This window comes from Taudactylus pleione, unplaced genomic scaffold (assembly GCF_031769625.1).
Source record: "Taudactylus pleione unplaced genomic scaffold, aTauple2 ptg000016l, whole genome shotgun sequence".
Classification (NCBI taxonomy): Eukaryota; Metazoa; Chordata; class Amphibia; order Anura; family Myobatrachidae; genus Taudactylus; species Taudactylus pleione.
Genome location: NW_028284418.1, coordinates 36,980,001 through 37,003,758, shown reverse-complemented (window position 1 = coordinate 37,003,758; position 23,758 = coordinate 36,980,001). Strand labels below are relative to the sequence as shown.

Here is a 23,758-nt window from a genome sequence, read left to right as displayed (position 1 = left end):
AGCCTGCACATATCCGTGAAATATGTGTAAGCTGCTTGTGTTGTACCCATAAAAAAACGGGTTAAATGTTTGTATAAAAAATGACGTAGGGTTTCCCCCCCCCAAAAATAAACGTAACCAGCCCCGGACTTGTCAGCCAGCCCTGGTTTCTAAAATTACGGGGAACAAAATAACTAGGGTTCCACCGTGATTTAGAAACCAACACCAGGCTGCAGGGCCAGTCCTGGTTTTAATTATAGGGGTGAAAAAAATTGCGTAGGGATCCCCTTATAATTAAAACCAGCACCGGACGCAAAACAGTTGGGCTGTAATGCCACAGCCCGGAGACCCTATTACCGGGGCTCCAGGCCCAAAGCATTCTCAGCCCAAGCCGGGGATCTCAGAGAAGGTGGGGACCCCCCAAAAAAGGGATCCCCCCTCTCCCTTAACCCCAGGCTTTGTTTGAAGACCGGGGCTCTTCCCTGCACCCCTGGAGCGTTGGGTACGGGGGTAATAAAGTGAATAGAATTAAACTATTGTATTTTACAGTGGGACTACAGGTGCCAGCATGCCTGCCCTCTGGCACTACAAGTGCCAGCAGGCGGCCGGCACCCATACCCCCACTGTAAAATAGTTAAAGACACCACACACACACCGTGCCTAGTAAGACTTTATTTCATACCCCTACCCACTCACACATACTTACCTGTACCAGCCGGTCTGTTCTCTTCTCCAATGTAGAATCCCTAATGACTGGCCCTGCAAAAAAGATTCTATACTCGCCTTCATCCTGGCGCTGGTCTCTGCAGCATCCAGGGAAGTCACCGTTACCCGCTCCACACACTTACGTTAGCGCTGTATGTGTGTGGCCACATACAGCGCTAACAGTCTCCCGACTGAACAGTTAGAACAGTCAGGAGCCGCTAGCCAATCAGCGGCCGCTAACTGTAGAGCGGCCACTGATTGGCTCCTGCTCCTGACAGTTCCTACGTGGGCTGATAATGCACTGAGAACGGTCAGTTAAAACCAGGACTGGCCCTGCAGCCTGGTGTTGGTTTCTAAGTTATGGTGGAACCCTACTCATTTTGTTCCCTGTAGTTTTAGAAACCAGGACTGGCTGGCAAGTCTGGGGCTGGTTAAGCTTTTGGGGGGGAAGGGGGGGGGGGGGGGGGAGAGAGACCCTATGTAATTTTTTTTTCTAACATTTAACCCGTTTTTAACTTATTTACAGGCAGAAACATACATGGATCACAGTCATCTGTGTATGTTTCTGCCAAACTCTCAGATCACAGGCAGGTGAATTTTTTTCATGAGTTATTACTGGAGTGTTGTCCCTTCTCATGACAGTTTAGAATCTCTCTGCTTGGTAAATTCCTGAATCCTATCTTCACTAGTGAAAAGGTTCTCGAGTTTAGCCGATGGTGAATCGAAGAGAGTTTGCTAATTCTCCAGTATTTTCCCGTAGCAAAGGAGATTTCTCTTCCGCGTTTTACATTAGTAAATTTGCAAGCTGGAAAAAAAATCCCAAACTCTCCCGAGTTTGCAACTCACCCAAACTCGATTCTTAGTCAACTTACCCCTTATTGTAAGTTCATGTCATTACCAAGCATGATGAATATTATTGTACTCTCATACTGTCAAAGCGGATCCTAGAGACAAACCTGGGAGCAACTCTGCAAATTGTAGTCCAGTTATAAGTACTTGTTTAAATTTACAACCCTTGCAATGTAACATGGTTTGCTGGGTGCAAGTTCTGTACCTAACATCAAGTCATCCCCGGTATGTCTGCAGAAATACCAGTGGAGAATACAAGGGAGGATCCTGCAGAGCCAAGCAGATCATGCTCTGCGTCAAGCGTGGTGCTCATATATTTAACAATAACCCCCGGTTCTTTCATAGAAAAGATGGCATTGGCAGCTGACAAGAGGTTTGCTTTTATTTTCAGACCTGTACAATAGAATATTCTACATCTGAGTGGTTGCCATTAAATAAACTATGCTTACACATAAATTGTACCTGTCGGAGGTGGTGGTAGACTTGTCGGTGCTCCAGGTCCTCCATGATGAAATCCCATACCCATTGAGTAGTTAAAAGGAGCGTGGGAGGCTGCCATAGAGGGAGGTGTTGGAGGCTGGCACATCCCTGTAGGAGGCCTTGAAGCATGATGAGAGCCAGAAAGATGTGATGAAGGAATAGAGGTTGGAGTATAGAAGGTAGGTCCAGAAGGAGCAGGAACTCCAGGTACATTCATAAAGAATGTAGGAGGTACATGTCCCATCGCTGGTGATGGAGGGAGAGAATTAGAGGCTGCGGCCTGAGGATTTTGTTTAAATTGCAAAGGAGGTACAAATCCTGAAGATAAAATAAAAATCCAGGTATATTAATGATAAAATAAGGACATTCATTTGACAAAAGCATACAAACATACATACATACAGAGAGAGAGTAAATAAAATGCAGCAGCACAATTAAATGTAAATATTGTTTGAAATACATATGTCAAAAGCGGTAAGCTTATTGGTTTGTTGCATATTTATTATACAGTCACTTCTATTCACTAGTATGAACACAATGACATATTACTTTCTTCTATAGCTGGAGAGGGCAATAAGCAGCTATTAGGGCATTCTAAAACTGTGGCAGGGAATGCTGGAGGGATGCTTATTGCCCACCCATGCTCTATAGGCTAAAAATACCCTTTTAAAAAAAACATATAACATAAAAAAGGAGTGGGTTTTTTTGGTTCTTTATCTTTATATGAAAGTACATCCCTGTAATATTTTATTTACATATTTGCTTCATAACATTTAGGTTACAATTCCTAGATGAACATACAGCCACTAGAGCAGCGATTTTCAACCGCTGTGCCGCGGCACACTAGTGTGCCGTGGGCAGTTGTGAGGTGTGCCGCAGTGCCGTCAGGAACGGCGGTCAGGGCCACCAGTCACATTGTAGGTCTGTGAACCGGCCGGCGCTGCCGCTGAGCTCCTCTGGGAGACTCAGGCGCGCCCGGCTGTGACCTCCATGGATGCGGCGGCGTGACATCACAGGTCACGCACGCCGCATTTTCAGCCCGCCATACCCGATCCGCAAGCCAGCCCAGCCACTGACTCACCTGCCCACCATGCCCGCTCCGCAGGACAGACAGTCTGCTCTCCTGCCCGCCTGCATGTTTGCACGCTCTGAAGCTGCTGACTGTTCTGCACTAACAGGTATTCTATTTTCTGTGAGGTCAGGAAAATGTTTTCTTGTGTGAAAGTGCTTTAGATTTATTCTGTGGGGCCTATTGATTGTTTTTTCCTGAGAGGAGCAATGTGGGGTTTTTATTTTTTGTTTCTGTGGGGGTCAATGTATGCATTTTATTCCTGTCGGGGCCAATGTTATTTTTTTCTGTGGGGGCCAATGTTATTTTTTTCTGTGGGGGCCAAGGTATGTGCGTTTTATTCCTGTGGAGGCCAATGTTGTGTGTTTTATTCCTGTGGAGGCCAATGTTGTGTGTTTTATTCCTGTGGAGGGCAATGTCGTGTGTTTTATTCCTGTGGAGGCCAATGTTGTGTGTTTTATTCCTGTGGAGGCCAATTTTGTGTGTTTTATTCCTGTGGAGGCCAATTTTGTGTGTTTTATTCCTGTGGAGGCCAATGTTGTGTGTTTTTTCATGGGTCGCGCACGCCGTATCGCCGGATGGTGTGCCTTGGCAATTTTGAAATCATGCGTAGTGTGCCTCGTGTTGAAAAAGGTTGAAAATCACTGCACTAGAGGGTACGTCTGTATGGCAATCTGCAAAATGAGAAACTTCTTTCAACTTATTCTTACCAGCAAGTAAAGGAAACTGGTAACAACTGAACAGGCACAGGTATACTGTACTTATACTATACTTATCTGAAATGATATTTTTCTGCCCATTTTTGCTTACATTGTGAATATTACTGCAATACGTAAATTGATCTGCAGCAGTATACTATAATGCTACATATGACCGCTGCAGAAAGAGCGGATAAAGGACACGGAGCAGCATGAGGACCTGATTCAGAGACAGACGGTAATGGTGGATACACACAGTCAGATTTTTCTTCAGGTCTGAACGATAATGATTTAAAAAATTGTTCAATCGTTCATGTCTGAAGAAAAATCTGACGTGTGCAACAATGAACGATGCGTGTTCCCGTTTGTCAGATAACGATATCTGACATCTTATGTGTTTGCAGTCAGTTTTGGAAGATTTTCATTCATTTTAATACAGTCAAAAATCGTTCAATCATTTGCAAATTGTCTGACCGTGTGTATGCACCATAATGCATACACAACTGCATACTCTCATGGATCGCAGTTGCCAAAACATGCTAATACAGGAGGGGGTCAGATTTTATATTGAGACGTCCACCAGAGTCCTTGAAACTGCCCGCAACTGTGTACACAAACGCAGAATTGGAAGCAGATCCTCAAAACATCGACAGCTCCAGTAAGTCTATGGTCACTAAGAATAGCTGTGGAAGAGACGCTGGAGGTTTGCTCTGTGTGTGCGCGGTTGCAGATGCTGGTTAGCACGGGCCCAGGAAACGGCCCCGACATGCCTGCATTTTGGCCGGAACTCCCCGTAACCACTGGTGTCACTAGGGGGGTTCGTAGGGTGCAGGCCGCACCGGGGGACACCATCCGAGGGGGTGACACCAAAATAGCAGAGCTGCTCTGCTATTTTGGTTTCACCCCGTCGGATGGTTACCGAGAAGCCAGAACGCGGAGAGAGGTTATGGAGAGACTGTGGGCTGCCCCAGCAGCAGCACTGGGTAAGCCCACTGTGTGCCGAGAATGGGGGCGGTAACGCCCCAAGATTGGCACATAAGGGGGCGTGGCTTCGAGGAGCGTTGCCACACACCCCCTGCCACGCGGGTGCGTGCTGAAGACTGACGACCAGCCAGGTGTCGCACCAGGTGTCATCCAGGTAAGTGACGCCTCTGCCCGTAACCACCCACAAACCGGTCTCTTCCTGTCAATCAATAGGGAGTGAATCCTCACTGCGAGCGCAATCGCAATTCGTTCACAGCGCATGCGCAAAGAGACTGTAACGCATGAGCAGACCACCAATAAACGCTCAACTGCATGATCATCGGAATAGCGTTCAACTCTGAATCAGGCCCATAGTACAAACCTGTTTTAGCCTTCATTCTAGGAACTCAACATACATAGTCAGGTGCATAAATATTGGGACATTGACAGAATGTTCATATTTTGGCCTCTATTCACCACCACAATGGCTTTGAAATGAAAAAAAACAAGATGTGCTATAACTGCAGACTTTCAGATGTAATTTGAGGGTAATTACATCCAAATCAGGTGAACAGTGTAGGGGATTACAACGGTTTCTATATGTGCCTCCCACTTTTTAAGGGGCCAAAAGTAATGGGACAAACTAAACAATCCTAAATCTAACTTTCACTTTTTAATACTTTGTTGCAAATCCTTTGCAGGCAATTACAGCCTAAGGTCTGGAACGCATAGACATCACCAGACGCTGGGTTTCATCCCTGGTGATGCTCTGCCAGGCCTCTACTGCAAATGTCTTCAGTTCCTGCTTGTTCTTGGGGCATTTTCCCTTCAGTTTTGTCTTCATCAAGTGAAATGCATGCTCAATCGGATTCAGGTCAGGGGATTGACTCGGTCATTGCATAACATTCCACTTTTTAGCCTTAAAAAACTTGCCTTTTGAAAAAAACCCTGTAATAGGGGAGAAACGCGTCAAGGAATTAGGATTGAGATTCTGTGAACTGCATTTATTTATCCATTGCGGTTTTCATCTATAAACAAGTTACCAGCAGGAATATATGGCTTTTTTCCACCAGTGCATGTGATTGCATTCACACACTTACCTTGTCTTATGCGTGGAGGTGCACGATTTCTACCAGCCGTTTCCTGGAGCTCACACGCAGCGCTGAGCCACCGGCATTGGGATTTCTAACTGCTACTCCAATCATCAGTCGGGAGCTGCTGGAGCGGCGCGACTACCCGTATCTCAGCTTTCAGCTTGCCCAGATCACTCACAGTGTGGTAAGCCTTGTATAGCTGTTTTACCCATGTGAGCATCAGGATTGGGGATCATATTGTGAAATATACAGGAGCAGCTGGCTTTCACAGCAGCGTTTCTATACATGATATATCTGCTGTAAGAATACCTACTGCAGGAGTCACCATTTATGACTATTTATTACATGACTGCATTGGTGGATATTGTATAGACTTTGTTATACTGGAACATCATCCATCTGGTCGCATACGGACACTGTTGGTGACCATTATTTTGTGTCCATACTTGTGGTTCTATACAATATAAATTTTTCAAAAGATTGAGCTATCTAACACCGGCTTACACAATTATGTGATTAGGCTTTATTTTTATTTGTAACTTGTTGAACTGCAGTTCATTTTATATGTACAATAAATCTTATTGATAATTACTAATATTGTGTTTATATACTGACATCAGCGCAGACACCTTTTTTCGATGTTGTTTGGCAAACTCTAATCTGGTCTTCCTGCTTTTGTGGCTCACCAATGGTTTACATCTTGTGGTGAAACCTCTATATTCACTCTTGTGAAGTCTTCTCTTGATTGTTGACTTTGACACATATACATCTACCTCCTGGAGAGTGTTTTTGATTTGGCCAACTGTTGTATAGGGATTTTTCTTCACCAGGGAAATAATTCTTCTGTCATTCACCACAGTTGTTTTCCGTGGTCTTCCGGGTCTTTTGGTGTTGCTGAGCTCTCCGGTGCGTTCTTTCTTTTTAAGAATGTTCCAAACAGTTGATTTGGCCACACCTAATGTTTTTGCTATCTCTCTGATGGGTTTGTTTTGATTTTTTCAGCCTAATGATGGCTTGCTTCACTGATAGTGACAGCTCTTTGGATCTCATATTGAGAGTCGACATCAACTGATTCCAAATGCAAATGTCACACCTAGAATCAACTCCAGACCTTTTACCTGCTTAATTGATAATGAAATAATGAGGGAATAAGCCCACACCTGTCCATGAAATAGCTTTTGAGTTGATAGTCCCATTACTTTTGGCCCCTTAAAAAGTGGGAGGCACATATTGAAACCGTTGTAATTCCTACACCGTTCACCCGATTTGGATGTAATTACCCTCAAATTAAATCTGAAAGTCTGCAGTTAAAGCACATCTTGTTTGTTTCATTTCAAAGCCATTGTGGTGGTGAATAGAGGCCAAAATATGAAAATTCTGTCAATGTCCCAATAATTATGCACCTGACTGTATGTAAAAAAAAAAAAGGAATGGATATGAAATACCAGCGGTTAAAATCCGACACCGGCATCCCAATACCTGAAGTTCCCAACAGGGTTGGTAAGTACGCTTCCCTACCCCTCTCCCCCCTTAACCCTCCTTTAGTGGTTCTTTTCTTGCCCTTAACGCTGCATCAGTCATAGGAGCTGGGTTATATTGACAACTTAGACCCTCTAGATCGGTTTTCAACATTTATCCTTCATGAAAAAGTCCTCAATAGAGAACGTAGGGCCTGATTCTGAGTTGGGAATAAAGTAAAGGTGCATAAACACTTGACGATGTGTCCAGTGAGTGATATCGCCAGCGACAGATCCAACGGGGGTGCCAGCATTGGCAAGTGCTTCGGCAGCATGGCATTGTTAACAATGTCCCCAGATAGAGCTGCATGTACAGACGACTAGGTATATTGTTAACGACCTGCGAGAGCGCGCATCATTCGTCGTTCATACACACTGGACGATTTTAACTATATATCGTTCAACAATATCGTTATCGTTCATAAAAATCATCCAGTGTGTACGGGCCGTTAGAAAGAGTAAGTAATGCAGGCCTATACATCTACGGCCACGATTCCCCATTCTGTTGATCTGTAAGCAAAGACGCCAATCAGCTGACGTCAAATGATCGATTATCTGTCGTCGAATTGGGGAAAAACAGCAGGTTAAATATTCCTGACTTGATGAACCCGATCTTTTTTTTGTTGGGGGTCAGCAAATCGAAGATTTCCAACAAGTTGGATTTCCCAAATTCCCCGTTCCGCCATAGTACTAGTAGTGAGATGTCTGGTGCAAATGAGCTGCGGCAAACGTTGTAGCTTGGCGCAGCTCAAAAATGCGCATTGGTCGCAAGCGGATGTGACAAACCACTTCACGAGACTGCACTTATTAATTTTATATGCAACACTTTTATTTCTGTGTGGGACCGAGTCTGAATCTGTATACGGAGCATAATGGAAAAAGCCGCAGCCACTGCATCCTAGCGCTTTGTATGTAAATTCAGACACAGATATACAAGTGTTGCATATCAAATTAATCAGCGCAGTCTCATAAAGCTGTTTTGTTGCATCACATTGCGACAGATAAATTTTCGGGTGAAAGACGCAAAAACCACGTTTGGCACTAGCCAAGATGCTCGGGAACTTGCACGCAGAGAAAGGCTGTTTGGTGCGACTGCAGCAATAGTATATGAGGACACGTGTAACTAAAGTGGAGACCAGGGTTGGGGAGGTAGAATACAAACTTGTGCACTGATAGCAGACATAAAATCTGGGAGTTATCTGATGTACTGCTAAATTGTAGGAATAATAATATGATGGCAGAGAACACATAGAGGAAAGACCCCACAAGACTAGAGTGGACTGCCTTAATGAGCCTTTGTTCAACAATTCCTTTGCAGTTAGCTTCTCAATTAAAAAGGCACAGAGGGGGTCAACCAGGCCTTCTCCTCCAGGCATAGGAGTCCATCATTTCTAATTACAGTGGTATCGTATTTAGAAAAACATGTGAGAAATGGAAGAGAGATACATAGGTGGATATGACTTACCTCATTCATTGCACAAAGAAAATTCTGCATGATAGACAGATGCTGTTCTGTATGTGTGACCCAATCTATGTCTCAGCAGGGGATGTAGATTATATCCCGGCAGTCGGGCTGCTGGCGCCGGAATCCCAACACCAGTCAGAATCCCGGCGCCAGCATCCTGACCGCCGGCATCTCGACGGTTGGGATTAAAGGGAGGGTTAGTAGGGGAAAGGTAGTACACTTACCTGCTTCTAACTGTAACCTAGTCGGGATGCCAACGTCGGAATACTGAGCGCCAGCGTCCAGTACCTAACCCCTCAGCAGTATGCAGTCAGAATGTCGACATTGAAAATTACATGTGAAATAGAATTTTCAGCACGTCAATATTATGTCACTATCGACACTGTGAATGTTCAAATTTTGACTGCAGACATTCAGCCCATGTCAAAATTTTCAAAGTCGACTTAATATACCCATCCCCCTCCAAGCATGTTGCCTTTGAGCCTGATTCAGAGATGGACACTAATGAGATTTTTACACAGATCAAGCAATTGTTTACCATTGCGCATGCATATAAGCCGCACTGCGATTCTGCATGCACTGAGGATCCATTCGCAAAGGGAGTGACAGGTAGTCAGTGTTGGGGTATGGTCAATAAAACACAGGCGTGTATGTCTGTTCAAAGGTCGTTACATGGGTGCACATAATTTAGCCCTTGCGATCTCCTACGTAGTATGCATGTTGGGGGGAGCTACAGAGTCTGCGTCTGGTCAAACCTTCCGCAAGGGCAAGATGTGTGCTGGACCTGCGTTGAAGTTACTGATATTTACGCAGGTAAAAGACGTCGTACGCATATGTGTAGGAAGCAGTGGGTGTCCATATGCTCAGGTGATCTTTGGAACTATTAGCAGATTTTCGCAGCTGCATTCCGTGCGAAATCACAGCTGCGAACGCATTAGCGTCCATCTCAGAATCAGGCCCTCTGCTTGCACCATCAGGTATTTTTTAAATCTTCAATTTATATTCACCAAAAACAAGAGATATGGTAAGAACTTACCTTTGTTATCTCTGTTTCTACGAAGTCCATAGGGTCCACAGGGTTGACCTTGGGGTATAGCTGGATCTGGATCCACGGGCACCACACAGTTAAAGCTTTGCTGCTCCCAGGATGCACTTGGGTCCGTCCTCCTCTATACCCCGCCCCCGGCCACAGGCACCTCAGTTGGTAAGCAGCTAAGGCCGGAGGAGGAGACTAAACAGAGAGAAGGAAGACTGGAACACACAAGAAACCATACTCACAGAAATGGGAGACGGAAAACCGGTGACCAGCCACACAGCCCATTTGAAGCCAGGTGCGTCAGGGCGGGCGCCCTGTGGACCCTATGGACTTCGTAGAAACAGAGATAACAAAGGTAAGTTCTTACCATATCTCTTGTTTTCTACTTCAGGGTCCATAGGGGGTCCACAGGGTTGACCTTGGGGATGTCCCAAAGCAGTTCAACTAAGGGCGGGGACGCTCCTGTGCTGAAAGGAGTACCCGGCGCCCAAAGGATGCATCCTGAGAGGCGAAGGTGTCAAACGCATAGAACCTCAAAAACGTTTGAATGGAAGACCAAGTGGCTGCCTTACACAGCTGAACAGCGGAGGCGCCACGTCTAGCAGCCCAAGAGGGACCCACAGAACGAGTGGAATGAGCCTGAACAGAGGCTGGCACAGGTAAACCCTCCTGTGCATAAGCCTCACAAATAACGGAACGAAGCCAACGGGCTAACGTTTGCTTGTTGGCCGGCCAACCCCTCTTGTGAAAACCGAAGAGGACAAACAAAGAATCCGACTTCCTAACCGAAGCAGTCCGATCCACATAGATTCTAAGTGCCCGGACTACATCTAAGGAAGCCTCACCAGCTGAAAGATCAGGTGACTGAAAAGCTGGCACAACAAGTTCCTGATTAATGTGGAACTTTGAGACCACTTTGGGCAAAAACTCATGACGAGTGCGGAGCACCGCTCTGTCCTGATGAAAAATCAGAAAAGGGGGGCGACAGGAAAGCTCCCCCAACTCTGACACCCTCCTGACAGAAGCAATTGCTAGGAGAAAAAACGGTCTTGAACGTCAGCCACTTGAGGTCCACCACCTCAAGAGACTCAAAAGGAGGACCCTGCAAGACCCGTAGCACCACCGCCAAGTCCCAAGGAGCCACAGGTGGCACGAAGGGAGGCTGGATCCGGAGAACACCCAGGAAAAAGGTGTGAACATCCGGTAGTGTAGCAATCCGTCGCTGAAACCACACGGACAAAGCAGACACATGAACCTTCAGAGAGGCCAGGCGTAAGCCGAGGTCCAAACCTGATTCAAGGAACTCCAAGATTCTGGAAACCCGGAACACCTGAGGATCATAGTTTCTGGATTCACACCACTGAAAGTGCGCCACACCCTGTGGTAAATCCGTGCGGAGACAGGCTTGCGTGCCCTAAGCATGGTACCAATGACTGAACCGGAGAAACCCCTAGACCTCAAGACGGCTGTCTCAAGAGCCACGCCGTCAAAGACAGCCGACCCAGATCCGGGTAAAGGCAGGGCCCTTGAGACAACAGGTCCCGACGCTGAGGAAGAAGGTACGGAGCGTCGATTGAGAGACACCTCAGATCGGAGTACCAAGGACGTCTGGGCCACGCCGGAGCTACCAGCACGAGCGTGCCGCCGTCCTGCTTGAATTTCCGCAGAACCCGAGGAAGTAAGGATATCGGAGGAAACAGATACTCCAGGTGAAACGTCCATTTCACCGACAGCGCGTCTACCAGACTGGCGCCTGCGTCTCTTGTCCTTGACCCGTAAACGGGCAACTTGTGATTGTGACAGGAGGCCATCAAGTCCAGCTCCGGCAGCCCCCACCTGTCCACGAGTAGCTGAAACACCTCTGGGTGAAGCGACCATTCCCCGGGATGCACGTCGTGACGGCTGAGGAAGTCCGCCTCCCAATTGAGGACTCCGGGAATGAAGACTGCCGAGATCGCTGGAATGTGACACTCCGCCCAAGCAAGGATGCGAGACACCTCCAACTTCGCTGCCGACCTTGGCGGTTGATATACGCCACCGTGGTGGCGTTGTCGGACTGCACCTGAACCGCCCTTCCGTGAAGAGCGGGACCGGACGACTGCAGGGCCCGATAAACTGCCCGCAGTTCCAGAATGTTGATGGGAAGAAGAGCTTCTTCCGCAGACCAACGACCCTGAAGTGACAACGAGCCGGTCACTGCCTCCCAACCCCGGAGACTGGCATCTGTCGTAAACAGAACCCAGTCCGGCATCCAAAAGAGGCGACCCTGGACGAGATGAGCTGACTGAAGCCACCACGCCAGAGACCGGCGCACTTCCGGGGACAAAACCAGCATCTGGGATCGGATCCGGTGAGGTAACCCGTTCCACTCCGATAGAATCTGCCCCTGCAGGGGCCTGGAATGGAACTGGGCAAATTCCACCATGTCGAATGCCGACACCATGGACCCCAGGACTCTCATTGCTGAATGGACCGACACTTTGCCACTGCTCAGGCAACTGTGTATCCTCAGTCGTAGGGAGGACACAGTTTCCGGAGTCAAGAAAATCCTTTGTTGACCAGAATCCAGAAGTGCTCCCAGATGGACCATCCGTTGTGATGGGATCAGAGAGGACTTCTTCCAATTTATCAACCACCCGTGTGCTTGAAAACAAGCAATGGTCAGGTGGAGATGTCGAAGAAGCACCTCTGGGGAGCTTGCCAGCAGAAGAAGATCGTCCAGGTACGGCAACAGCCGTATACCCTGACCACGAAGGTGGGCAGCCATAACTGCCATCACCTTGGTGAACACCCACGTAGCCGTGGCTATGGGCACATGGAGATAGGTGTCCTGGATATCGAGGGAGACCATGTAATCCCTGGGTTCCATCACCAGAATGATGGAACGTAACGTTTCCATCCGGAACCTGGGAACTCTGAGGTATTTGTTCAGAGACTTCAAATTCAGGATAGGGCGATGAGAACCATTGGGTTTCTGCACCAAAAACAGAGTAGAATAGTACCCCGTCCCGCGCTGAGGCTGCGGAACGGGAACAATGACCCCTGCTTGTAGCAAGGATTCTATAGCTACCTGAATCTGGACAGCTTTGGTCTTGTCCAGAGAAGGACTCATACAGAAAAACTGGCGGGGCGGCCTGAACCGAAGACAGGTCGTACCCCTGAGAGACTACTTCTCGAACCCAGGCATCCGTGGTGGTATTGTGCCAACACTGGGCGAATAGGAGAAGTCGGCCTCCCACTCTGGGGTCCCCCAGAGAGAGGCCCGTCCCATCAGGCAGCAGGTTTATCCTCCTGCTTGGAAGAAGGACGCCGAGCACTCCATGCCTGCTTCTTGGGCTTGGGTGCAGCCTTGGTCGCCGAATGTCTCGGGAAGGACTGACCCTTGGCCTTACCTGAACCCGAAAGGACCGAAAGGCGGAGCTCCGAACCTTAGCCGACACTGAACCCGAAGGAAGGAAGGCCGACTTGGATTTAGCCAAGGTATCCACTATTTTGTCCAAGTCCGGACCAAATAGCAACTCACCATTAAAAGGCAATGCCTCCAGACTCCTTTTAGAGTCCGCATCTGCTCGCCAAGACCTCAGCCACAAGGACCGACGAGCAGACACAGCTGCAGCCGACACCCTAGAGGTCAGCAGACTAGCATCCAACAAAGCTTCCCCTACATAGGAAGCAGCATCCCTCATTTGACCAATTAACGCTCTCTGGATCTCCGGAGCATCCTCTGGAAAAGTATCGTCCAAAGCGTTAGCCCAGCTCTCAATGGCCTTAGCCACCCATGAAATGGCCATGGACGGGCGCGCCACCGCCCCTGAAAGGGAGTAAATGGATTTCAAACATATCTCGACCTTCCTGTCTGTGGCATCCTTCAAAGAGGAAATAGACGGTAATGGGAGCGTAGCGCTCTTAATCAAGCGAGTGATGTGGGAATCCACAGCCGGTGGAGTTTCCCACTTCCTGCAATGCGCTTCAGGAAAAGGATAATTCGATGCCAACCTCTTTAGTGGTTGGAATCTCTTACTGGGCAACTGCCAGGCCCCCGTCATATGATCCGTCAACTGGTCAGACAAGGGAAAGACACTCGACGTAACCTTAGCTTTTTTAAAGTTAGGGTACTTAGATTTAGGGGCCGGTGCATCATCCTCTATATGAAGGATAGCGCGCACCACCCTAACCAATGCCGGCACATTAATGGAAGATTTAGTCTCCATCTCCTGGGCCGCGGCGTCAGAGTCAGTGTCTTCATGAACTTCTCCATCATCCGAAGACACATCCGAGTCCGACAGCTGCATTGTTAGAGAACTCACAACCTGACGCTTGGGCGCCTTAGGAGGCAAATCACTCTGCAACACAAAAACAGAGGATGAGGCCGCCAGACTCTGCACAGAGCTGGAGAGTACATCCACCCAAGGTGGAGGCGCAGCATGAGGATAACCCTGAAAAGGCACCATCGACTGCTGAGTCACAGGGGGGGACTGGACATACACAGGCACCCCCGCATAAGGACCCACGGTTTGAGACCCGGGGGGAGACTGCAATAAATGCGGAATACCCGGGGAATGGGGGATGTTAGGCTGGGGCAACGCCCTAACAGGCACCGCAGCCGGCACCGCTAAACGGTCCACAATAGATGCCAACACCTGGGAAAACATCGCCCAAGGAGGATCCTGTGAAAAAGGGGGCACAGAGGGGCCAGGCACCAGCTGGCACCGCCCGCACAGACCATCCTGAGATAGATCCCCCCTATCAACTCCAGCAGCACAGCGTCTGCAGGAAAACAGCACAGGAGCTCCGGAGTGCTCAGTCTCCTCATCAGACATGATACAGAAATGCTCAATGAAAACGTATCACCAGAGGGAATATGGTGAAAACACCTCCGCACTCACAGCATGCAACACAAACAGCCCACAATATGGAAGTGTGCAGCACACAACTGTATGTGACCGACCTCGCAAATACTTGATTTATACAAGCGAGGTCCACAGAAAAAAGCCCTTCCCCCACACACCTGTCAGGCCGTATGGAAAAGGAAAGGGATAGGTAGAAGCTGACAGTAAGTTAGAAATAAGTCACAGACAGCAGCACTAGCAAAAGTCACATACAATGCAGTAAGGATTTGACTCACCGCACCTTCCGCTACAATCAACCTCCAAGATTCAGTGTCTGGGAGGGCTATAGCGCTGCGTACACTGTCCCTTTGCAGAGGAGAGGTACCCAGGGGGACCGGTCCATGCACCGCCTGGGAGTCTGCGTTACAGCCTTGAAGATGGCCGCCGGAGAGCTCTGAGGAGGAGTGGCCGCATGAAGAACAGCTCAGCGACGCCAGCACACGTGAGAGAAGGCGCGCTGAGCTGAGGGGAGGAGCCGCTAAACCAGGGAAGGCTGCCTCCCCTGGCTAGTAATTAACCCCAGGGACGCTGGTTCCCCTCCAGCCATTATTCCCTGGTGGTCCAGCGGACGCGCGGGGTATGCCTGCAGAGGGGGGAGCCCGCCGCCGCTACTAGCGCCGCCAGTCTGTCCCCAGAGACCGGCGGCTAGAGACTGCATTTCCCCCGCGTGCAGCGCTGACAGCGCTACACGCGGCTTACCTGAATCCCCGTGAGCCCGGCAGCAGTCAGTGGGAGGTCCCGGAGCCACGCTAGTACTGACTCCGGGGTCCCGCTGCAATCCCCAGATCAGTACTGGCGTCGCAGCGCCAGCGGGGTTGTTGGAGCGGCAGCGTGGACGTCCAGCTGGACAGTCTGATGCTGCCACTCTGAAGAGTAAAAAATAAAATAAAATAAAATCTTCTATCTTCAAAAATAAAGCTTAGGGGCTGCTAAAAACAGCCCCACTGCAACAGGGTGACCCGACTCCGGCCGGGCACCAACTAAAACTGAGGTGCCTGTGGCCGGGGGCGGGGTATAGAGGAGGACGGACCCAAGTGCATCCTGGGAGCAGCAAAGCTTTAACTGCGTGGTGCCCGTGGATCCAGATCCAGCTATTCCCCAAGGTCAACCCTGTGGACCCCCTATGGACCCTGAAGTAGAAACCACAATAACTCATAACACACACATTTGATAGACGTGCAGTCCTTCAGTTGTACTACACACAAGGTAATGATGACCTTTTGCTAATTTCATCGGGATCGGTATGACATCCCAACGCTGGAACACAGGAAGTGAAGATCCCGACAGTATTTTGTCTATTTACTAACTTAACCCTCCCTTAGGCGTGCCTAACCCTAACCTCCCCCCCAAGTGCCTAACTCCAACACCCCCCTAAAAGTGCTTAAACCTAACCCCCCCTTCCACGTTGCCTAAACCTAACCCTCCTAGGGGAGTGCCTAACCTAACCTCCCCCCGGGGGTGCCTATCCCTAACCCCCCCTTCCCCTAGCCTAACTCTAACCCTCCCAGGGGGGTGCATAACCCCAAGTCCCCCCACAGGAGCCCCTAACCTAACCCTCCCCCCAACAGCTGTCCGCGCCGAGCTTACCTTCGATCGGTATGCAGAGCGTCGGGCTCCCGGCGTAGGTAAAATGACAGGCGTCGGGATCTCGACGCCTGTCATTAGACCCCTGCCGGGATTAGACAGTCGGGAAGCCAGCGGTCGGTATTTTGACCGTCTGCTTCCTGACTGCATCCCGTTTCATCTACAGGGACACAGGGAACAACTTACGTAATGGTGGGCCAAGGCAGATATGACTGTATGGCCTCGGTAAGCGGTCCATTCAAGCGTCACAACATAACAGAAAAAGTTTAATATTGGCGTAACTTGTATACCATCAGCTGTGATCAGCATATTCTCAAATGGAGGAAGGTACCATTATTGCTGAACAAAATTCATATTTCATCCGTAATATATTATTGAACTAGGACAACATATCTGCAGACACTGAAAGTAAGCAGGGGTTAATGGAGCAAAACAACTGCATCTTTCTGAAAGTCAAGCAGACAGGCACAGGGAAGTTCTCTCGCTAATACACTTGTCAGCAGCCTCAAAGTCACAGGCCAGGAGAAACTTATTTCCCCGCTGTCATTATATCTCCAGCCTCTTGTGAAGAGTAGCCCACAAAGAACCAACACAGGAGAATTGTATTTAAACAAAACAGCATCAAGGACCTGCAGAAATCTCCCACAGCCACTGGAGTGTTTGGCAACAGTTGGAGGATTAAGCACTTGAGATGTGACCAGTTCCCCGCCCACCTGCCACCAGTCTTTCAACGATCTAAATGGATTGCAGACAAAGAGTGACAGACCTCATGCATAAGTCTAGAATCAACCCGATGTTACAGACAGTCTACACCGTAAAAGCAATTATGTGAGAATTAAATCATAAAAGCAGCTCAGTTTGCTTCGACAGAGAAATTTATGGGATTAGAACTGACATTCTGTTAAACCAGACAGTAATGCAAGTTTCAAAATATTCTTTCAAAGTAACTTTGCAGATAAAAGAAGTGCCACCTGCAATAGAAGTTGCTGGTTAATCTTTATTAACAACATGCAGAAGCAGACAGGTTTTTCCATAGGACTGACTGTATGTTACATACACTGGGGACTGGATAAACCGATACCCTACACATATTCGCCATGCCAATTACTTAGCATAACAACATATTGCTTGTCGCTGTCCTGTCAGACTACAGCGAGTTCTCACAGGACACCGAGGTGGCTAGCATCTGAAGTAAAGAAGTAGCTGGATTGCCTAGAGGCAGCAATGTAAACACACATAGGGCCTCATTCAGAGTTGCAAGTAATTCCGCCTTCGTACGGATCTCACAACTTTATTAGACTGTGCATGTGTCGTGTCTGCAAATGTAATTATGGGCAGTTCAGTCATACAGATCTGTCACATCTGAACTAGTCTAGTGACTGTGTGAGTGTAACTGGGCAGCAACAGAGTAATCACACGTACAATAAGTATTCCTTTGGCGTGTCATTGTTGTGCTGTCGGAATTGAGGCTATTCAGGAGATAACCATGCGCAGAGCCTGCTCCTTCTGCACCAGGGAATATAGTCTGGTGCAAATGCGTGCTGATGACGACGACAGATGGGGGCAGTGTGGTCTCATACAGATAGAAAACTGTACTAGCTCAATGAAAATTTGACTCTGTTATTGTGTCGCCACACTCACCTGGCACAGCTGGTTGAGTCTGTGATGCTGGATAAGGCTGTGATGCTGGGTAAGGCTGCCAAGATCCAATTCTGGGTGGGCCCGAAGTGGAGTGTAATGTGATGGGTGAAGGGGGCCCAATTGTTGAGGGCATTGACTGAGGTGTGAACACTGAAGGCACTGGCGGCTGAGTTGGAATTCCAGTGCTAGCTGGAAATTGGGATAGAGCCTTAAAATTCAGGAAACAAAAGAAGTCTGTTAGCAGTCAAGAAGATTAACAAAAAGTAGAGATATGGCAAGAACTTACCCTTGTTATCTCTTTTTCTACGAGGTCCACAGGGTGACCTTGAGGTATAGGTTATACAGAGTCATCTGGGCACCGTACGCGGTGAATTCTTCCCACGATGCAACGGGTCTCCCTCTATAGCTCGCCCCCGGGCCGGAGGCTCCTCAGTTACGTAGCAAGCCAAAGCCCGGAGGAGGATAAAAGAGAGAGAAGAAAGTCTGGAATACACTAGAATCACATTCTCACACAGAAGGAGACGGAAAACCAGTGACCAGAGCAGAGCCCATCTGAAGCACGGGTGCGCCAGGGCGGGTGCTCTGTGGACCCTATGGACCTCATAGAAAAAGAGATAACAAGGGTAAGTTCTTACCATATCCCTACTTTTCTACTTCAGGATCCATAGAAGGTCCACAGGGTGACCTTGGGGATTCCCAAAACAGTATCCTCAGGGGCGGGGACGTTCCTGTGCAGAAAGGAGAATCCGCTGCCCGAAGAAAGCATCCTGAGTGGCAAAGGTATCGAAAGAGTAATACCTCAAAAAGGTCTGAATTGAAGACCACGTGGCCGCCTTACAAAGCTGTACAGCTGAGGCACCACGACGAGCTGCCCACAGACCGAGTAGACTGAGCAGTAACAGAGGGAGGGACTGGAAGGCTCTCATGAATGTAAGCCTCAGAAATAGTAATTTGAAGCCATCTACCAAAAGTTTGTTTATTGGCTGGCCATCCACTCTTGTGGAAACCATAAAGAACAAACAAGGAGTTTGATTTCCGGAGAGAAATGGTACGATCCACATAAATCTTGAGGGCACGTACCACATCCAATGAGGCCTCCTATGCCGAGAGGTCTGGGGAATTAAAGGCCGGCACAATAATTTCTTCATTAATGTGGAAACTAGAGACCACCTTAGGAAGGAACCCAGGGCGAGTTGAAAGCACTGCCCTGTCCCTGTGAAAAACTAGAAATGGGAAACGACGAGAGAGCCTCCAAATCAGAAACTCTTCTGGCGGAAGCAACACAAACAGTCTTGGCAGTAAGCCATTTGAGATCCACTGAGCCCAGTGGTTCAAAGGGAGGGCCCTAAGGACAACAGCCAAATCCCAAGGCGCTACAGGAGGAACAAAGGGAGGCTGGATACAGAAAGGTGCGGATGTCAGGAAGAGAAGCAATCCTTCTATGGAACCACAATGAAAAGGTTGAGATATGGACCTTCAGTGTAGCAAGGCGGAGACCAAGGTCCAAACCCGTCTGCAGGAAAGCCAACACTCCTAAACACCTGGGGGTCATAACTTTTTGGACGACACCATTCAAAATAGGTATGCCATACCCTGTGGTAAATTCTAGCAGAAGCAGGTTTACGTGCTCTGAGCATGGTGTTAACCACAGAGCTGGAAAAACCCTTGGACCTTAAGAGCGATGTCTCAAGAGCCACACTGTCAAAGACAGACGACCCAGATCTGGGTAGAGGCAAGGACCATGAGACACCAGGTCCGACATTGAGGCAACAGCCACAGAGTGTCGATGGAGAGACTCCAAAGATCTGAGTACCATGGACGTCGGGGCCACACTGGGGCTACCAGCAGGACCATGCCTCCCTTTTGTTTGAACTTCCGAATTACTCGAGGAAGGAGGGGGATTGGAGGAAACAGGTACACAAACTGGAAAGTCCACTTGACTGACAGAGCATCCACCAAGAGAGCACTGGCGTCACTTGTCCTGGACCCGTACTGAAGCAGCTTGTGATGTAGTCGAGAGGCCATGAGGTCCACGTCTGGAAGGCCCCACCTGTCCACTAGGAGCTGAAACACTTCTTGGTGAAAAGACCATTCCCCTGGAGGCACATCGTGACGGCTGAGGAAGTTTGCTTCCCAATTCAGCACTCCTGGAATGAACACCGCCGATATGGCTGGTAGACGCCATGTCGAACGTCGACACCATGGATCTCAGTAACTGCATTGCTGAGTGGACTGACACTCAGCGATTGTGAAGGCACCTGCGTACACGCGTCTGCAAAGTGGAGATCTTATCTGCTGTCAGAAAAATCCTTTGCTGTTGTGAATCCAGCAGGGCTCCCAGATGGAGCATCCTTTGAGACGGAATCAGTGAGGACTTCGTCCAATTTATCAACCACCCATGTACATGGTGCACAAATATCGTTAGCTGCAGGTGGTGGTGAAGCACCTCTGAGGACCCTGCTAGTAGCAAGAGGTCATCTAGGTAAGGTAACAGGCGGATCCACTGCAGCCGCAGATGGGCTGCCATTACCGCCATGACCTTTGTAAACACCCGAGGTGCAGTGGCAAGGCCAAACGGCAGAGCTTGAAACTGGAAATGTTGTTGCGACACAGCGAACCTGAGAAAACATTGGTGAGCTGAAACAATCAGAATATGCAGGTATGCATCCTGAATATGCAGGGATACCATAAAATCCACAGGGTCCATAGCCAGTATAACTGAGCGCAGGGTTTCCATCCTGAACCTGGGTACCCTGAGGAATTTGTTCAGGGACCTGAGATTGAGAATAGGACAGTAAGTGCAGTTTGGTTTCTGGACTAGAAAAAGGCTGGAATAATAACCCGTTCCCCTTTGGGACAACGGGACCGGTACAATGACCCCTGCCTGCAGCATGGATTGTACCACCTCTTGAATAGCCAAAGCCTTGTCCGAGTTTTTCTGAAGTCCTGTGCAAAAGAATTGATGGGGAGGCCTTCTGTGAAAGGAGAGGGCGTACCCCAGAGAGACCACTTCCTTCACCCTGGAATCCATGGTAGTTTGACACCAGTACTGGGCGAGCTGAAGAAGTCGGCCTCCGTCCCTGGGGTCCCCCAGGAGGAAGCCCCTCCCGTCAACCCCTCCGCTTGTAATCAGGCTTGGCAGCCGGACGTCTGGCACTCCAGGGCTGCTTCTTAGGCCTGGCAGATTTCTTGGTGGTGGATGGCCTGGGAAAGGACTGAGTTTTAGCCTTACCTGGGGCCCGATAGGTCCGAAATTGGCGCAGAAGGCAGACAAGCCGAATTAGCTGCTGCTAAGATATTCACAATTTTGTCCAAATCAGGGCCAAACAAGACTTTACCGTCATAAGGCAAACACTCCAACCCCTTCTTGGATTCCACGTCGGCCCTCCAAGAACGGAGCCACAGAGAGCGGCGAGCCGCAATGGCCGAAGGAATCCTGGCATTTAGTAAGCCAATATCCAATGCTGCTTCATTTATGTAGGTAGCAGAATCTCGGAGGTTTCCCACAAGATTCAGCTGTTCTCTGGTAGCATTTGGGGCTAGGGATGTTTCCAGGCTGTTAGCCCAACATTCCATGGCCCGAGCCACCAAGCAAATGGCCATAGCTGGTCTGCACACAGCCCCCGAAAGGGAATAAACAGATTTAAGGCAGATCTCTACCTTCCTATATGTAGGATCCTTCAGGGATGACATGGAAGACATAGGTAGCGCTGCACTTTTTACCAAGCGAGTGACATGGGCATCCACCAATGGTGGAGTCTCCCACTTGGAAAAATAATTCTCAGCAAAAGGATAATCCGAGACTAGATGCTGTTGTGGCTGATAACGCTTCCCTGTCATTTTCCATGCTACCTCCAAGTGATTCACCAGTTGGTCAGACAACAGGAATATAGCCTCAGTCACCATTTCTTACATGAAATATGCATGCCTAGACTTAGGCACGGGCGGCTCATCCTCCTCAATGATCAGGGCTGCCTTCACAGCCTGTATCAAACCAGGAATATATATTTTTGACCTGATCCCCACCTCTTGAGGAGGAGACTCAGAGACAGACTCATCTGGGAGCAGTCCATCATCAGATGATACCTCATCATCCTCACACACAGTAGATTGCGATGACAGCAGGACCCTCTTAGTTGGTCTATTGACGGGTGCGTCATTATGCCGTACCTCAGTCGCACCTTGTAATACAGTGGGAACTGTATTAACCCACTGTGGGGGTAACACCTGTGTGGGTAACACCTGTGTGGGTACAGATGGTTGCAGCTAGTTCTGCGCTGGCAAAAGATGCTGCAGTTGAAGACCGAACTGTGGAAACAGAGGAGGGCCTGCCAAACGCCCCGCAATGGTTGGCAGTGCTTTTGCAAAACACTCTCATTGCGGTTCCTGCTTAGCGGCAGAAGTTGCAGAGGGACCTGGAGGGGTATAACACCACAAACATGACTCCTCAGAGGCTATGTCCCCTGCCCCTAATACCGCTGTACATTTCTTACAGAGCAGTTTAGTAGGGGCCAAATTAGGCATATCACTCACTGCCAGTCATAGTGAAGAGGATACCACTCAATAGATGTGACTATATAATAAGGTCACAGACGTACAACACCAGTGCTATGGCTCAGAATAGCAGAATAAGTACAGGGATAGCAAAAAATGGCTGACAGTTATAATAAGAGAAACTCAAACAGACAGTGCTAGCATACAGTCGCAGTCAAATGCAGAACAACAACAATACCTGCACTTAATGGCACTTACTGGTCAACTACAGAGACTTAGTGCCTATTAGGACAAAGTGCTACATACCTCTCCTCCTGTTGATGGTCAGTGTATGTAGGAGGACCCGTACTCCGCACCGCCCGCCGAGATCTGCGACACGCAGCCAGGAGAAAAAAAAACTCATGGGGGGGTGGAGCAGGAAGAAGGAAGCTGTCACAGTTTAGCCAGACCGCAGTGGAGAGGCGCGCTGTTAGACTGGGAAAGCTGCCTCCCCTGGCCAGCGTTTAACCCCTAGGACGCTGGAGCGTTCCCGCCAACTCCAGCCCACTGTCTTAGGTGGCTTTGGGTAAGCGCAGGACTGGTTCCACATGCTGTCAACCCCAGGGATTCCCCAGTCCTAGATGATAAAGACTGCAATTCGGCACGCACCACCACGGCGCGTGTCGCTTACCTGCTGCCCCGTAACATCCGGCCGCAGTCTAGGGATCCTCCGGGGTCTTTGCTAGCCAAGGGCCCAGAGGCCCGCCGAGATCCCCAGATAAGTAACGATGTCTCGGCGGCACTGGGGTGATGACGCAGCAGTGCGAGCTTCCATTGGACTGTCCGTGCTGCCGCACTAGCAGAATCTTCAAATTTCAGGGGCTGTTTAGCCACAGCCCCAGTGAGTGTTCAGTGACTGACTCCAGCCGGTCACCCAACGAAACTGAGGAGCCTCTGGCCCGGGGGCGGGGTATAGAGGGAGACCAGTTGCATCCTGGGAGAAGAATTTACTGTGTAAGGTGCCCGGATGACTCTGCATCACCTATACCGCAAGGTCACCCTGTGGACCTTCTATGGATCCCGAAGAAGAAAACATGTTTTCAATTGCAATGTTCTGTTTGCATAGTTAACAAAAGAAACATATACTTGCATACTTCCATGCACAATTCTTTGTGCAAGCATTCACTGCATTATTGTGTTGGCTCTGTGAGTCAATGCTACTGTTAAGGTACTGGGTAAGTATTTAGCTGAGTATTTTGTTTGCAGAGTCTTCTGGGTTCTTTTAACCAACCTCACACTAATTCTACCAGATACTG

At 48.9% G+C, this 23,758-nt stretch overlaps 1 protein-coding gene across 5 annotated transcripts in view; it reads right to left on the bottom strand.

Annotated features, from left to right (window-relative positions):
• The window catches only part of SEC31B (SEC31 homolog B, COPII component), a 187,181-nt gene that overhangs the window by 19,024 nt on the left and 144,399 nt on the right, over nucleotides 1-23,758 (bottom strand). For all 5 annotated transcript variants that reach the window (XM_088475642.1, XM_088475644.1, XM_088475645.1 and 2 more), the window contains 2 exons: nucleotides 17,970-18,177; nucleotides 1,996-2,331 (listed from right to left, as the gene is read on the bottom strand). In XM_088475642.1, the coding sequence (XP_088331768.1) occupies nucleotides 1,996-2,331; nucleotides 17,970-18,177 (544 nt within the window). The remainder of the gene's footprint in view (nucleotides 1-1,995; nucleotides 2,332-17,969; nucleotides 18,178-23,758) is intronic.